At 38.7% G+C, this 17,782-nt stretch overlaps 2 protein-coding genes across 2 annotated transcripts in view; one reads left to right on the top strand and one right to left on the bottom strand.

The window, feature by feature from the left end:
* Positions 1 to 1,784, bottom strand: part of mslnb (mesothelin b) — a 47,975-nt gene extending 46,191 nt beyond the window's left edge. The window contains exon 1 of the mRNA XM_082537809.1: positions 1,678 to 1,784. The gene's annotated coding sequence lies outside the window, so the exon portion shown is untranslated. The remainder of the gene's footprint in view (positions 1 to 1,677) is intronic.
* A 5,633-nt stretch (positions 1,785 to 7,417) lies between these two features.
* ears2 (glutamyl-tRNA synthetase 2, mitochondrial) lies at positions 7,418 to 17,782 on the top strand. The gene is made up of 10 exons (XM_082535807.1): positions 7,418 to 7,857; positions 10,424 to 10,579; positions 11,424 to 11,613; positions 12,014 to 12,164; positions 12,457 to 12,778; positions 12,862 to 12,970; positions 13,845 to 13,998; positions 14,277 to 14,407; positions 14,493 to 14,628; positions 17,119 to 17,782. Exons 1-10 carry the CDS (start codon positions 7,674 to 7,676, stop codon positions 17,215 to 17,217), a joined length of 1,632 nt encoding a protein of 543 aa, XP_082391933.1. The 5' UTR covers positions 7,418 to 7,673; the 3' UTR covers positions 17,218 to 17,782.

Raw genomic sequence — 17,782 nt, 5'->3', positions numbered from 1 at the left:
CTGCTTTTCACAGAACTGTCCGTTTGTTTGAGTACAGTGAAATCACGCAATGCACCGATGACTTCATCGTTACACTTGGCCGTGGACACCATTGTCACAATGTTAGGCACTTGCTTCTGTTCCTTGAGAAACATATAAAGAAGTACAAACATTCTCGCACGCAATATTGAGAGTCATGCTGGTATCTTGAAATGCTGCTCCTTTACACGTTAGTCACTCAAACCAAACATGGGCCTCCACCTACATGTCAATTCTTTTGTAAGGGGTTTGATATGGTGACCAAAAGCTTTATCAATATACATGTGATTACTTTATAAGGAGCAGCTTTGATCTGCATTTGGGAGGTTTGTTTGTTTCCACAAAGCGGCCACACACTCACGAAACATACAAAACCAACATGACTTATTTAGCTTTTTGAGTTTTTCCTCAACTGTTATTTTTTATTTTACAAGACTTTTGTAAAAAAAATTTAAAAAAGAGGTCAAATTTGATTTTTACTTATGCCACACACAATGACCATTTCTAATCCAGCAACAGTCAAAATGTAATCATTTACTAAAAGAAGAGAAAAACCTATAATGTTATAGATAAATTGTGCAGTTCTTATCATACAAATATTTTACACATCGGCTCCCCCCAAAACTCTCGCCCTGTTTATGCCTCATCATATGTTGCAACAGCGAGAACAAATAATTATTTAAGGTTAAAATGTTTGCTCAGTATCAGTCCTCCTCCTCGGCCCTTTGTACGCCTGTCGGATGAAAGACCAACACCACTGAGACACTTTGTGAATAATTTGCCATTTTCAAAGACAGAACGTGTTGGAAAACTTTAGTACTTTTAATGCTGGTTACACAGCATAGCCAAATTTGCAAACATTTCAAAATAAACACATGTAATATATATATATAAAAAATGACATTTCAGAGTTGTTGTTTTTCTAAATGTTAGCTTGAGATATATAAAGCAAATAGTACTGCATTGTTACTGGCAGTCATCTGAACTGTCAGTTTGTGGAGAATAAAATAGAGAATAAGAAAACGTGAAAAAATAAAACAAGCCATCCCCGCTAAAGACGCCTTTTATGTTCGAGTAAAAATAAGTAAATATAAGAAGTACTTTATTTTTTATGCTTTACTTATAGACGTGTAATAACTTGTACCATTTGCTGTATGCACTTTGAATTTAATATTTTCCTGCTTCTGTGTTTAAAGATTTTTCAGTGTAGTATATTTTCTTATGAACAAGAGTAAAATATTTTGATCTCCTTTAGAAAGTCATATTTTTTATTGGTACCACTGTAAAGAGCACAGTGATGCCATTTCTTCGAGGATAACACACCAACCTGAAGACTCTTGGTTTAATAAGGTAGCTGTTATTCCCATGCATGCAATCCGCAAATAGCGCGTTGTCACTGGAGGTAAACCCTCGCAGGGCAAGAAAGACCAAATTATTATGAGCTGAAGGGATTTTCTGCTTTGTCTGCGTCTGTTTGCTACTGAATAACAAGCCTACATGCAGCAGTGATTAAAAACATCTCTTGAATAGAAGTAGATCTATGAGTTAAGTCTGTGATAAGCTTTAAAATGAGCAATATGTCCTTTTGATGGAGTTTCAAGGCTGAGTAGGAACTTAAAATGATAAAACAGCAAATCAAATCAAAGCCAGATTTCTTACCAGATCACGTCTGTAGGTAGAGTTGTTCAGGTCTTGTAAATCGCCTCTGTTAAACACTGTCTTCTGACACTGGAGGCACCGGCGCACGAGTGAAGGGTGTGTTTCCTTGTGACTGTGACACCGGTGATGATGGCTGAATCCTACCTGTTGCTCAAGAGGGCTGGCCCTTTTTCTTTTTTTGTAGGAGTGTATCATATTGTAATCAGAGCTTTTATGTAGATGACGGCAAGGAATCTGCTGCTTTGTCTGTGAATGTGTGTATAAAGTGGAGCAAGAGACATACAGCATAAAGTTATTTCTGAATAGCAGGTTGCACTTCCACTTTGTTTTTTGGATTTCTTGGCAACTTGTTGTAGACACCAAAATAAAGGCTGACTTTTTTCCCAATGATGAAAAAGAGATTTTGTCAGTCTTCAGGCTTTCCTCTGTCATTTAGTAACTTTTGTCGTTCGCTCTGTAAAATCAACATATCTACAGTAAATGCTGCGTCCAATCATTTTGAAAACAAGTTATTTTGGGTTTTGAGAGGCTTCATTTGCCTGTTATCATAAACACGTACACAGCATGGCATGCACACGCAGATCCAGTTAAACTGGTTTGCTGCTCTGGCTGAAAAGAGAAATGAATACAGGTTTTACCAGAGTGAATCGATTCAGGAAAAATGGTGTCCGACGGGTGCAGTGAGAACATACTTCAAAGTTATTTCACAATATGAAAAAGGAGAAGAAATCACGGCATGTCTCCATTACCTTTTTGTCTCACTATAATCAAGCCATTTTCACACACGCAACGCAACCTTGAACTACTTTTGATGTCACGCACCAGGTTCTTATTACAACGTGATGTCCAGATGTACTAATTTAAGCCGGTGAATTAACGGCGAGTGGTCGCGCTGCTTCTTACTGCCAACACTTTTTACTCACCTGAACTAACATTAGTTCATTATTAAGGACATATGAGAACCTTTAGACAGCCTCACAAATCTGTCCGCAGTTCATCTGTGAGTGACACACTCTTGAGCACTTCAAGAAAAACAATCCTAACTCACACTCGCTGGTGTATAACAAGTCTTATTGCTCCTCTTAAAGTTGACGGTTTGTTTATGCACATTGTTTGTTTTCAGTGTATCGTATTACATCTCTCTAGCTACTTATGAAAAGAACATGGCTATTGATATTCATGGATGTTTGGGAGGCATTGGGCTATTTATTTAATGAATCACAGTCAGATGTTAGGGTTAATTAACACATTGCTTTCAGGTCATGTTCAGCTCTCCCGTAAGTTTCTTTTTTTCTTCCCATTTAACTTTTCCACTTGTCATAAATTTGAAGGTCCCAGATGCTATCTTGAACTTGTTTTTCTTGAACACAACAGACACGTGCATCATTTATGGTATGAATTCAACAAGCTTTCTTCAGAAGACCAGTGAGGGATACAATGAGTTTTTCTGCTCCTTCTTTTTGTTTTGCTGTGTCACAACATGGATATTTTCCATCCCATGATATGCTAACTTACTGCTCTAAACATTAGGTTATATGTAACCATATGAATGCTGATTAGCTTTTTGGTGAAACACATGAATAAAGCCTCTCCTTCACTGCTGCCACAGACATCAAGCATGACTGTCGGGACAGTGTTGAGTGTGGAGGGAATTAGACTTGGCAGCAGTCCCTCTGCAGCAGGGTGTCGAACTCCAGGCCTCGAGGGCTGGTGTCCTGAAGGTTTTACATATCACCCTGGGTCAACACACCTGAATCAAATGATTAGTTCATTACCAGTGCTTGGAGAACTTCAAGACATGTTGAGGGGGTAATTTAGCCATTTAAATCAGCTGTATTGGATCAAGGACACATCTAAAACCTGCAGGACACCGCCCCTTGAGGCCTGGAGTTTGAATCAAGATCTGTTCAAGATGTGGATGGAGGTCAACATGAAACCGCTGCTGAAATCCATCACCAAGCACTTCTTGTCCTGTCTCAGCACCAGGAACGTCAGCTGCTCCACCTACCAGACTGTGTATGTCTCTTACTGTCTGCCCAAAGTGGATGTACACATTGTTTATGTACCCGTTCCTGTCTTCGACAAGAGTTGCTGGTAAAGTGTCTAATATAAACAACTGTGACTTACTCTAAACTAGAATTTACTGTCAGTGTGAAACCTGTTATGTTGCACAATCCTCTGAGGTTAACATTGAATCACTTTTTGCTAGTTTTGGTCAAGACTGCGAGCAGTTTCATGTTGTAATTTAACCTAATTTGGTCCTAAATGCTGCTGCAGGTCCAACATCTGCATCTCAAAGTGCATCCATCTATGAATCATGACATTTGGTTGTAAGTATACAGGTTAACCATGAGATGTGGGATTGTACGTCTCTTAGGTGTGACTAAGAGATCTGTTGTTGACCTACATCACCTGAGTGATCCCTCGGCATACGGCCTCATGATTACTCCCCAGCCGTTTCTCATCTGACTTACAGTGGTGTCCCCTGCTATCACTTTGTTTTGTTTGCTGGTTCACTTCCCAGTGTTCCCCGGCTCTCTGTACCCTTGAGTTTTTTGATTCATTTTTCATCTGCCAAGCTTCTTCTGTGGTCTCAAGGACATTTGCAAACATTTGTATTTACCCCAATGTTTCCATATTCAAACCCATTATCAGTCTTGATGCTTGTTTTCTTTAAACATCACTTAACTGGTGTTTAGATGCTTTAGAAATTAAGATATTCCTCCTCAGAGAAGCAGAAGCGCTACTAAATAAACCATATTTCAAAATTATTATGATAATGGAATAAGCAACAAACAACAAGGGTCCACAACTCAAGAGAAATATTTATAAATATCACTGTTACGTCACAAAGAGTCACTTCAGGTTAAATGATTTCACTGTGTGCTCAGTGTGGTCACCACGAGCTGGAAGGAGAGCAAATAAAATTGTATTGCGAAAGTTTTGGCTCATGTAACAGTACATGAGTATTTGCTGAATGAATTAACAAAAAGTTTAATTTACTATTATTATTATTATTATATTTCAGTATTTGTATATAACAATACTTATAACAATATAACGAACTGTATATAGGAAATGAGAGAAGGGTTTATTATATCAGCCACCCTTGAAGGTGGCATATTTTCTAATTATATATTGTTGCATGGAGCCTGTAAATATCTCTAAAGTTTTTTGTTGTTGTCTTTTTTAATCTTTTGCAAAGAAAAAAAAGTGTTGGCATATGACAGAGGTGTAAACATAAGGCTCTGGACTGCAACTTAAGAAAATACCAGCAAATAGGAAAATGTTGCAAAAACACACAAAACACAAAGAAAGACAATAATGTGGCAGCTGTGAAGAACTGCCCTCAGGCACGCTTGAAAGAACTGAGCATTTATCTGTGTTGTGGGGAAGAAAAAGATGCAGGTGATGTGTTTTTTAACTGCATGGTTCATTTAAAACTGTATATACATGTTTGGTATTAACCTTTACTGTTAGTTCACTGTCCTATGACTGCTCCCTCACAATATTGTCTCACCCAAATCATGGAACAGTTATGTTTTGTGAGTTTTCTTTTTTTGTATGTGTGCTTTTGTGGTGTTTTATTTTCTCTTTCTGATGTATTTTATGTGCTTCTGCAACTTTTTAAGTTGCAGTGCATTTGACCTTTCAGAATCGCCCAGAAAACACTTTAATCTGACCCAGACGACAGCTTTGGAAAATGTAAAGGCGGGAATCAATTTTACACATTCACATATATTTTCATAATCTTTACAGCTTGTCCTGATAAAGGAATCCCTTACAGCCATTCATATTACACCAGAAGTAAAGTTATACAGTAGATTTAATTAAATGACAGAAACGTTCCTGTTTTTTCATTATCTAATATAGATAGATTTTTGTTTTCATTTTTATTTATTTATTTTTATTATTATTTCCTAACAATATATCCACAGTAAAATAAATAAATGTGCAAATAAAGTAGGACATTTTCTGGTGATTAACAAAAACGACGACAATGGCTTACCAGAACTTTTTCTCTGATTTTACATGTTTATTTCATACAATTTAATTGTGCTGACAGAATTATTTTATGTATTTATTTTATTCATTACATTGGATTTTTTTTTTTTTTTTTAGCAATTAGAAAAACTCCTTTGAAATTGGACTTTTTTTCTTATGTTGAGAAAAAAATATAAGTAAGGCTTCTTCACACTGACAGAAAGGGTATTTTCACTGGTCGGGCCAAGTTAATATTAAAGTAGGGGAGACCGGGGATAGTTGTAACGTGGGTCAGTTGTAACACTTCCAATTTCTCCAATCAGGGCTAAGTTTCAAATGATGTGACTCATCCTGTACATGCCCAACTCAGTTTTGCTATCACATGTGAAAAATCAGCACATTTTGTCAAACACAGACAATTTAACACGAAAAAAAGTCATTTGTATGGCAAAAAGTAAGTTTTTCTACTTTATTTCAATGTTTAATAGCATTATCTGCTTTGCAGTTAAACTCATCAAACTTAAATTATGTTATTTGTATGTCTATGGGGATATATTCTGTGTAGGTCTTTAGTGCTAATGTTTTAGCCGTTGGCTGTAATGTTAGCTAGTTCATGGCTATAGGAGTCTGGGTCAGTTGTAACAGTAACAGTCTGGGTTAGTTGTAACAATAATGCAGATGTTACAACTTACCACACTATTACTTTAACTTATATTGAACAAGTTGGGGCAACGACATCAGCAGAGAGAGGTTCACTGGTCGCATTTGTATATGCGGTTAATGCCATTGACAACACAATTCCTCCACTGTTTGTGTTCCCACACATACATTATGCAGACCACTGTGTCAGAGATGGGCAGTAGGAAGTATTGGTTGTGGAAATAAATCAGGATGGGTGCACGAAACAGATTTCCTCATCTTTCTGAAGCACTTTGCAAACCACACCAAGGTAAGCCATGATAAAAGTAATGGAATTGCGATGCTGGTGAACAACTACATTTTTTCAGCTTCATTGTTATGTTCAAAATTGGTGCAAGAGTTGTAGGTTATAATGCCCACTGAGCCAATGAGGCCAAACTCAAGGAAGACCAACCAAAATTAATGAAATATTCAGCTGCAGAAAATTCCATAACTTGTCTTTTTTGGGGGGTTGGAATATGTTCAAAAGCTAGATTTCTGCATTCTGTCACACACACACATAGCTACATAAATGGCTCTAAGTGCATTCATGTGTTGAATAAACAAAGATTACATGTTAATATTTTGTCAGTACCCTTATTTCATTGTGTTACATTTCACCCCAGGATATGTTACAACTAACCCAGACTATGGGGTTAATTGTAACATTTCACTCTTTGTGTTTGAGGCCATACCATGCAATGGGTAATTGTGCTGCAGAGAAAATAGCTGCACTATTTAATAGCCGAGACATGTAAATACTTTGCATTACATTTTGAATCCACTAAAGCTTCAATTTACAGACAGAAATGTCAAAAATGTTACAACTATCCCCGGTCTCCCCTACCATGTAAAATGAGTCGGACATCAGTAGAATAAGACAACCAAACAACCTGGATGCACGAGATAAAATAAATATTATCTCAAGTATAAAAGCTATCGGCTCTTATTTCGTGTGGCATCCAAATGAAACGATACTGAATTATACACAGAGTCAGCTGTAGAGGGCAGTACTGCCACCAGGAAACCTAAAGGAAGAAGCGAGCGCTCCTCCGACAGGCGGCGGTAAGCAGGTTTACGTCTGAAGGATTCGTTTCCGGTTTAGTTTCGACGAAGAAGAACGTAACCTACGTAATAAACACGGTTTAGCATTTGCACATGTGAGGACAAACTTTGTCTTTTTGCTACTGTTGTTACTGTGTTGCTGTTTTTGTGCTTACTGCGGTTTTAGCAACACTTGTGGCTAACTGTGCCTAACCGCGGCCGGGTCAGCGCGCGAGGGAGAGCGTGAAAAACCCTGGAGGATGCTGCTCGTGTCCTCGTGACCTGTCATCATGTCGCGGTGGTTTAAAACCTGTACGCGGTCTTTTCTGCACAGTTTGGAGGTCCGCAGGGGGTTTCGCTGCCTCACGTCGGACGGAAACAGACGGACGGAGCTCCAGCTGCGTGCAGCAGGCGACAGGTGCTGCTCAACGGTGCAGGGGGAGGTGAGGGTCAGGTTTGCCCCCAGTCCCACAGGTAAGGTCCTTCGGTATCCTGCACGACCTGGCTGTAAACATGTGTTACGGTAAATTTAGTTGAAAGAATTATGGAGAAAAAAAACTGTCAACAGCCCCCAAAATCCTTTTAGATGGATATTTTTATGCTTCAGTTTTGTTCGTCTAACTTGTGGTCTGATTGTGGTCTCATGGCTGTTTTTTTGATACTTTCTTTTTATTGTTTTCTTTAAACATTATACAGGGAGATGGAGTGTAACAACAAAACGGAACATAAAAATAAAAAATAATAAAATATTATTATTATTATTAATAATAATAATAATAATTTAAAAAAAGGTGAAAAAAGAACGTGTTGGGTCACCATGTTTCTACAATTTGATCGTTTCTCATTATCAATGTGATGGTCTTTGTCCTGTCGAGTTTATGTAATCAGTCCATTTCTCCCCCTTTTCAATGGTATTGATCTTCCTGAGTCCTTATTTTGTAAGTCAGCTGTTCCATAATTTGTATTTCGTCTATAATATTGATCCATTCATCCTGCGATGGTGGGTCTATCTTGTTCCATTTCCTTGTGATTGCCTTTTTACCGACTGCAAGCATAATTTTCAGTACGTTTCTATCTTCTTTCAACACATTTCCCGTAATGACACCAAGATATAATAATGTACAAGACTTAGATACAGCACAACCCAGAATTTTACCTATAGCTAACTGAACATCTTCCCAAAATTTTGTGATCTTGGGACAGAACCAGAACACACTAAAGTGTGAAGGAAGTGTGTTTGTTCCTAATTTTGGGTGTTATAAAAAATCGAATTACATTTTTCCAGCAATGCAATCTCCAGACACGTGATGATGATGTTGTTGCCTGCTGTTTTCCAAATTTGTGACTATTCCTCATCAGATATGTTCACTCCCAACTCTCTGTGCCACAGTTTTACATACATTGTTGTACACCCTCTTGCCTCCATTATATGCTCGTAAATTGTAGAGATTATTCTAATTTTTTTTGCATTGTGGGCTTCAGTTATGGTTTTGATTATTGAATTTTTATCCAGATTTACACTACGTTTTACTTCTTTATTAAAAAAAGTCCCTAATCGGCAAATATCTATCATGATCTTGATTGCTTAGATCATATTTTGTTTAATCTCCTGGAAGTTCATAAAATTCCCATCTTTAATTAGTGTACATATTGCTGTTAATCCATTAGGAATCCACTGTTTAAATCTTTGGTTCATACAACCAATAGAACCCTTATCATAAGCTGTCCATCGAAGCAGTCTGAGCTCTTTTTCCAGTTTGTATTTTCGTACCAGATTAAACCACATTTTTAACGTAAACTGAGTGACTTAATTCAGCTGTTTAATTACACTCATTGCTTCTTCTGTCTCCCATAAGGCTTTGCATTTCTCTTCCCTGTACTGATTTTTCTAAATTCTTCCATTTGGCTTCATAATCATTGTCACACCAACAAATTATATACCTGATTTGTGCAGCATGAAAGTATGCTTAAAGGTTTGGGAGTGCCAAACCCTCCTTATCCTTTCTTATCTGTAGTGTTTCGAATTTGATTCTCAGTCTGTGACCGTTCCATATAAACTTGGAAAGGATTTTGTCCCATAATCTGAATTGTTTTTCATGTATGTCAATGGGCAGTGACTGAAAGAGGTAGAGCAGTCTGCTGTTTTTAGTTTTGGTGTTGATCTAGATTTGTGTGTATATATATATATATATATATATATATATATATATATATATATATATATATATATATATATATATATATACACACACATCATTTTAGAGTTAAATCTTAATCAACAATAGTCCTGGTTATAACTGCCAGATATTCAGTAGCTTTCGCATTTTTAATGTCAGGTTATTTAAAACATGCTGCAGCTATTCTTTTCAATAAAAACACAATTTTCTATTTACTAAATGCTACACATGGGATATATCAGTGATTACTGACATAAATAAAGGAGTATTCATTAGAATTTATTTATATGATATGCAGTCTGAGTATTTTTCCATTTGTATACGGTGCTTGGTACTGTGGAGGACAAAAATATGCATATATGAATGTAATTTTCCACTTAAACTGACTTCAGTATTTTTTATTTATTTCCATGTGTTAAAAAAATGTGGGTTGACAGTGACTCTGGCAAAAATGACTCGTGTGTGTGTGTGTGTGTGTGTGGGAAGTGTTTGCACTGCAAACCTAGACAAAGCAATAATAGGCAATAATAAATGTTACATGGTGTTTGCTGGCATTCGTGCAAAGAAGCGTGGATATGGTGCAGCGTAAGCCTTTGCGTGTTTTTTGCTTCAGCTTATGTCAGATAGTTTTGTTCAGCACAAAGTGTGAGTGCAGCTGCAAGTTTTATCTGATGTAAGTCACAAGATTGATAACGATTAGGGTTTTTCTTGTGAAAGAGAGTAGTTCCACATGTAACATTAGTGATGCATTTTCTGGTTCATTTTTAGTGTTCTGGTGCTGTGTGTGTGCTGGCTCTCTCTCTCACACACAACCTTCAAAACTGCAATCGGATGCTGCAACCATTTAATGCTTTGTTCTGCAGGCTTCCTACACCTCGGCGGACTTCGAACTGCTCTCTACAATTACATATTTGCAAAGAAGTATGGAGGTGTATTCATCCTGCGGCTGGAGGACACTGATCAGAGCAGACTGGTACCAGGAGCAGCAGAGTCCATAGAGGACATGTTAGAGTGGGCTGGTAAGAGACACTAGTCCAGAAGGATTGACTCTGTAATACGTAGCTCTTTGTACACAATCATGACCACTTCATTTTTTTCATCTAATGTGGCTCCCAAGTGAAGAATCTACTTACATCAGTAAATAGAAAATGAACCTAAGATAACAACATAAGAAATAAGTAAACATTTCCTTTTATTTTTCAGTCTGTACATATATCGAACATTTATATAATACGAGATATCTCTAAGATGTCTCTTGAAAAAAACAAAGTCTGACACAAATATGGGCCGTGGTTCTCCATTTCTTTGTTTTTCAAAGTTTGTTAAAAGTTGTCTTTAGATCTGCTTTTTGCACACTGTGCTTTCTTGAGTGTTTTATTAATATGAGGTAATGGCTAACACAGAAGGAGGGATCAGTTGATCTGATGCTTACACAGAAACTACTGGCTGAATTTTGAATATTGTTGAAAAACTGAAGCGCATTAAACAGTTCTTACAGAACTGCTAACTTCATTCTGTTTAAAACTGTGTTGAAAATTGTGTCTTTCCTCAGGGTTGATCTGCTGAATAACACTGGGTAAATGGATCAATGCAATCACTGCATTAAATCCTAATAGAGTCGATCCCCGTCTATTCGCAGTTCATGGATTTTATTCCAAATTATTTGCTGATTTATTGCATGATACAGAAATTACAAACACAAAGATCCCGGGAAAATTAAAATAGGCAGTTCTAAGCGTTTTTAGAGGGGGTCTCAAGGTTTTGAGGGCAGGTGTGGTCCCTAACCCCCACAAATACCGGGGATTGACTTTAAAAGCGTTTGGCTAAGTTGTTGCCACCATCTAAGCTGAATTTTTCACACAGGTATACCTCCAGATGAAAGTCCACGTCGAGGTGGCCCGACAGGTCCATACCTGCAGTCTCAGAGACTCGACCTCTACAATCAGACAGCCCGGCAGCTTGTTGCCAGTGATCACGCTTACTATTGTTTCTGCAGCTCTCAGAGACTGGAGCTGCTCAAAAAAGAGGCATTAAGGTCGGGGCAGACTCCAAGGTAATTCAGAACACAAATCAGTAAAAAACTTTATATTACCCACTTTTTTTTTTTTTAATGTATCATCTTCAAACTTCAGACGATACACTTCACAGCAATATACTAGGCCATGGGGGACCTGAGTAACATGTTGGCTAAGGATTGCACCTTGACCTTCATCGTTAGTGCCAAGGTCAAAGTTGGCCCTGAAAAAATTCAAGAAATATATGATATGAAAGGGTCTGGAGAAAACTGACAGCAAACCTTTAATTTTTTCAATAAGACGCGCTACGACGACACAATGACACCATAAAGTTTCACACAATCAAACACTGCATGACTATATCTTAATATAATAGAGAGTTGCGCTCTCTGAGTGCTTTTGTTTGTCAAGGTTCTGACAGCGTTTGCATCTCTCCAGGTATGACAACAGGTGTCGTCACCTGCGGGCCGACCAGGTCCAGGAGAAGCTGGCTCAGGGAGCCTCATATGTGATCAGGTTTCGTCTGGAAGAGGGCGTTGAGCCTTTTCAGGATCTGATCTTTGGATGGAATCGGCATGAGGTTGCACAGGTTGGGCTTTTCACTGGGCTTCATGCTAAACGTGTAACCATGTCTAATAAAGCTAATGTTTTTGTTGTTTTTTTTTTTGTAATGTTTGACTATAAATATTCTTGCTTGATTGAAATAAATTTAAAATTTCTTGAGGTTCAGATTGTAACTGTGCTTTTAAAACAAGCGTAGTCCATATAATGAGCTGTTAACAGTGGTACTTGAATGCAAAAACCTGCCTTTAGTTTTCAGTCTATCTGCCAGATTTCTTCTGGCTCCTCTCGTTTTTAAACACATCCTCTGTCACTTTTAGGTGGAGGGGGATCCCGTGGTGATAAAAGCAGACGGTTTCCCCACCTATCACCTCGCCAACATTGTAGATGATCATTACATGAAGGTCAGCCATGTCCTGCGGGGTTCAGAGTGGCTGATCTCCACCTCCAAACATCTCCTCATGTACCGGGCTCTTGGATGGCAGCCGCCCACGTTCGGACATCTGCCGCTGCTGATGAACAAAGACGGCAGTAAACTGTCAAAGAGGCAGGGGGACATATTCATCGAAACATTCAAGAGAGACGGAGTCCTGCCAGAGGCTCTGTTGGATACAACAACCAACTGTGGATCTGGATTCAACAGTGAGTGATGGGAGACTCTGCAAAACTGTGACTATAAACAGTGAACATTATATCAAAGTCCAACGTCTTGTGTTTCCATATAGCTAATCGAATGGGGAGGAGGATAGATGAACTGATTTCTGAGTTTAACCCTTCAAAGATCACGACTCACTCTGCTTTGTTAGACCTCGAGAAGCTGCCAGAGTTCAACAGGTGAGTCAGAACTTTATACGTCCTGGTTTTATTGCCTAGGTTCTGTTTATTTAGGCCTTATTTCATTTTTAAAGCAAAAGAGGAAAGATGCATTATGTCTGTTCATTCTTCAGTCTGTTGAAGTGATCGTGTTCTATCATGCAGACGTGAGTCACTCTAACTTTCACATGATAATGACTGAATGAGCCACAGAACTATGTACTCGGTACTCTGAGAGTGCATCAGTGCAGATTTTTCATCTTGATCTTGATCTTTGATAATTAAAGATGCCGCATCCTGGACTGGTTCTTATACAGCTGTTTTTATATTTTTACTGCAGTGAACATGAGCGTGTTCATGAAGACCGGCTTTGAGGCTTCAGTACTGTTAGTTTGGCCAGTGTGAGGCCATGAGACACAGATTGAAAGGAGTCGTCTAAAACCCAGTGCTTTTTTTTTTCTTTTCATGTTATTGCCAACAAATGTCCCAACAAAAAACATTTGCCTTTAATGAGCAATTCAAGATACAGAACAGCCTATTTCAGACTTCCTCTGGTGATGATAAATGTTTCCAACTGCAATTTTAACGCAGTGTAGATTTCTTTCTACTGGAATTCATTCCTGCTGATTGCTTTAGTTTAAGTGTCTAGAGTTTGAAATGTCTGAATCGAGCGCATCACAGTGAAGCTCAATGGATCTTTGCTTAACTCAAGAACAGCAAAACATTAAGTTTAAGTAATCATTCCCCAAAATGTCACCTTGTTGTTAAGAGTAATCCAAAGTGTCTGTTTTTATGTGGAACATGAGGAAGTCTTATTAAAAAGAAGAGATGAAAAGGAATATATAAATACATATTCGTTTTACGAGGTAAATGAAACTCTCTGTGATTATGACAGACTTCACCTGCAGCAGCGAATTGAAGATGAGCAGCAGTGTGATTTGCTGATACAAGATCTGCGGGAGGAAATCTATCAGGCCTTCGCAGAACAGATCCAGGATAAGGATGTGCTGTGCGAGGATTACATCAGGCGGGTTCTGCGTCTCCGTAAGGTAACCATGACTTTACTCTGGTTTAACTCTGTTTTCCTCTGCTAATTAAAAGGTTCTTGGCCTTTTTAGTGAAGATTTAAATTATATAGACCTTATAGTGACTGTAGTGCGTTTGTGTGCATTCCTATCATTTGATTTCTGGTATGTTGAGGATATGAAACCAGCTGTTGTCAGTTGTTGATCTGTAGTTAAATACTGTCCTACACTGGTGTGGCTTCTAGTGTGATGTCCAAACAGTGTGCACTATTATGGAAACAATCCTCTTCTCTCTTTAACAGGGTCACATATCCTTCCTGAAGGAGCTTGTAAGCCCCACTTACTCTTACTTGTGGGTGCGTCCTTCCTTTTCCAGCCAGGAGGTGGCATCACTCACTGGAGAGGCCCAGCACATTGCTTCATTAGTGCTGAAGTGTGTACAGCCTGTTTCATTCATCTTTCATCTTACAGTTTCAGTCTCTCAATGTGATTTTAAACAATTGAATTTGTGCTTTTAGGCTGATAGAAGAGCGAAGCGAGGAGCTTTCGGTGGATCGACTCGGTAAAGACTTGAAAGCTGTGGCTAAGCAGGCTAAAGCCACCAAGTACAGGGAGGTGATGAAGCTGTTACGTCTGGTTCTCAGCGGTCAGCAGGTACTCAGCCTCGTCCTGTAGAGTGTTTTCATTACAGATAGTGTATAAGATGAAAACAGAGTTCGCACTATCTGCATATGTGGTTGCAAAGCAAAAACAAATATATACACTGCTTAAAATATAAAGGAACACTTTTTAATCAGAGTACAAGATCAAGTCAGTTCTTCTTCTCAAGCAGCAGTGGGGGTTGTTAATCAGTTTCAGCTGCTTTGGTGTTAATGAAGCTAACAACAGGTGCACTAGAGAGGCAACAATGAGACAAGCTTCAAAACGGGAATGGTTTTACAGGTGGAGGACACTGACATTTTTCCCTCCTCATCTTTTCTGACTTCTTTTTGACTAGTTTTGCATTTGGCTAGGGTCAGTGTCACTTCTAATATCATATCTTCTAATATCTGAGCTATAAAATGACCTCCAGCAGGCCACTGGTGTGAATGTCTCGAACCAAACAATCACAAACTGACTTCTTGAGGGTGGCTGAGGGCCCAACATCTTTTAGTGAGCCCTGTTCTCACTGCTGAGCACTGTAAAGCATGTTTGGCATTTACCATAGAGTACTAGAACTGGTGGGTTCACCACTGGCACCTTGTGCTTTTAATAGATGAGAGCAGGTTCAACCTGAGCATTGGACAGACGTGAAAGGGTCTGGGGATGCCGTGGAGAAAATAATGCTGTAACATCGTTCAGCATGACTGGTTTGGTGGTGGGCCAGTAATGGTCTGGCGAGGCATATCCATAGAGGGACACACACACCTCTATAGGCTAAGCAACAGCACCCCTTCTGTTAAGTATTGGGATGAAATCCTTGGACCCACTCAGACCCTACGCTGGTCAGAGCACCTCTGGGACATTATGTTTGGCTCCAGTCTAAGCTACCAGACTGTCCAGGAGCTCAAATGAACAATGTCCAGATCTGGGAGGAGATCGCCATAAGGATATCAACTTCAGTCTCTAGGAGCGTCCGCCAACGTTGTCAGCCACGCATACAAGCACGTGGGGGCCAAACAAACGACTGAGTGTCATTCTGAGTTGCTACAATGCAATTTAAGCAGAATGGAGTAGCCTGCTGCATTATTTTTTACACTTTGATTTCTTGTGTGTATTTGAATTCAATGATCTGTAAGGTGATCATTTCCAACAAACAATGTGCCATCTTTCATTCCTAAAACGTTACCCAGTCTATAGTCATTATGTGTTTTGAAAATGTTACTTTTAATTTTTTAAGCAGTGTATAAATAAAGTCGTATCACCTTCTAAATGACCTGCAGAAGTTTTATCAAATATCACTTGTTGCCATTTGAGTTGAACTCTGTCAGAACTGGAAACCACAAGTTTAAAAATGAGTCAGGTGTGGGAGTAATGTGCGCTGCAGCTTGTCTGAAAAAGAACACACGGAAATGTGCAAAATCTGTGAAGTAAAGCTAGTTCTGAATTACTATAGTGCTCGTCTTTTCTCAAACTTGTCTCCCAATGGGTTCTAAAAAGTCAATAAGTATTTGTAGTAGTTAAAATAGAAGTCCACAAGCAGAGGTGGTCACTAATTCAGTGGTGACAGTTCAGCTCTGACCCCAACTACATTTAATTGATGTTTTGACCTTTTCTTGCAAAGTCATCCAGTTCCCATACTGATCACAAGACTTTGTTAGAAGAAGTTCCTGCAATGATGTAATACTGTTTTTTTTTCCAGCGTCAGATACAGACTGCAGTCTTTAATGAAGAGTTGTAGATACAAGATTTGTTATAGCAGTTAAAAAAATAACGAACATATTTTAAAAAAGCTTAATAATTTCATAATAAATATAACAATTATATGTTCTTAAAAGAGCTTTTATTCTGCACGTGTCTTATTGTAGCTGCCGGCCTGATTCTTCCTATCTGAAAGGTTGCATATAGATGCCCATATTTGTCAGAAGTACACACACACACACACACACACACACACACACACACACCCCTGCATGTTAATGAGGTTGTGAAGTCTGTGGTTAAATTAATCAAGCAAAGATCAGTGTTTGTCGTTTTGATCTTTACTTTAGAGGTCACGTTTGCTCGTCCTTAAGAACACTGTGTGCTTTAGAGTAGTGACAGATAAGTAGCATAATACGAGGAACTTAAAATGTCCATCGGTCATTTTTTAAAGATCACTTTCGTTTCTGTAGTCTCATTTCTAAAATTGTGTTTGTCAAACTGCAGATCAGCAGATTCAATCATGTCTAGCTGCTGAAATCAGAAAAATACTCATAGCATGTGCCATATGTTCATTTCCTTATGTGAAATGACTCAACTGAACTCCACAATACCGTTTTTGAAAGGTGGCGGTAATGACAAACAGTCGTCTACTTAGTCGCCACGTTGGCCCTGCTTACTTGGTGAGGGCAGGCATGAAGAAAGAGGAAGCTGTTTCTTGATTGTGTTTCACACAGGATGCTGGCTGGGTTGATTGTGTCAACTTTTCTGACCCCTGATCCTCTCTTCCCCTCTGACCTGCAGCAAGGTCCCAGTGTTGCTGAGATGATGGTGTCTCTGGGCTCTGCAGAGATCATCCATCGATTCCAGAAACTTCTGCTGCTTTCAAACGAAACAGATTAACGACTAAACTACCCGCCACCACGTCACCCTACAGTCACCGCGCCTGAAGAAAACAGCTGCTGCTGGACTGGTTGGCCTGAATGTTGACAGTTGATCTCACACATGCTGATTCTGCCACCTTTAAAATAAACTGAATGCCGATTAATACTCGAAATATTAGAAAAAGGTGCAGAAAATTTTATGCACTCAGACTGTGTTATGCAGTAATGTGAGACCTTACACCTGTTGCTGTGCTCACACATGGATGGGAAGTACCTTGATATTTCCATGCAAATATCAAGGTACTTTACTGAAGAAATTTTAATGAACTGGTCCACAGATGTACAGTCACAAGTGTTACAACTTCAAGGGCAGATGTAAAAGATGAAGATGAAAACGTCAATAAATAAATACCCCAGAGACCGATAGATAAATATATTTAAATTTAATACAGAGTTTCTGCTCAGTTGTTCTCCTGTCAGTTAACAGCTTTTTGTTTTGAATGTGACATAATATATTCTTTTATTATATGCTTTTCTGTTTTATAAATGATGTAAGACTTGTGTAATTAAACCATTTAATTTAA

Source organism: Aulonocara stuartgranti (genome assembly GCF_965226115.1).
Source record: "Aulonocara stuartgranti genome assembly, chromosome: 6".
NCBI lineage: Eukaryota > Metazoa > Chordata > Actinopteri > Cichliformes > Cichlidae > Aulonocara > Aulonocara stuartgranti.
Note: the sequence above shows the minus strand (reverse complement) of the source record. Positions and strands in the feature narration are given on the sequence as shown.

Coding starts and splice junctions, on each gene's coding strand:
- ears2 (XM_082535807.1), top strand. CDS start 7,674: ATGTCGCGGTGGTTTAAAACCTGTACGCGGTCTTTTCTGCACAGTTTG. Junction 12,971..13,844: donor AAGCTGCCAGAGTTCAACAG/GTGAGTCAGAAC, acceptor TGATTATGACAG/ACTTCACCTGCAGCAGCGAA. Junction 14,408..14,492: donor ATTGCTTCATTAGTGCTGAA/GTGTGTACAGCC, acceptor TTGTGCTTTTAG/GCTGATAGAAGAGCGAAGCG.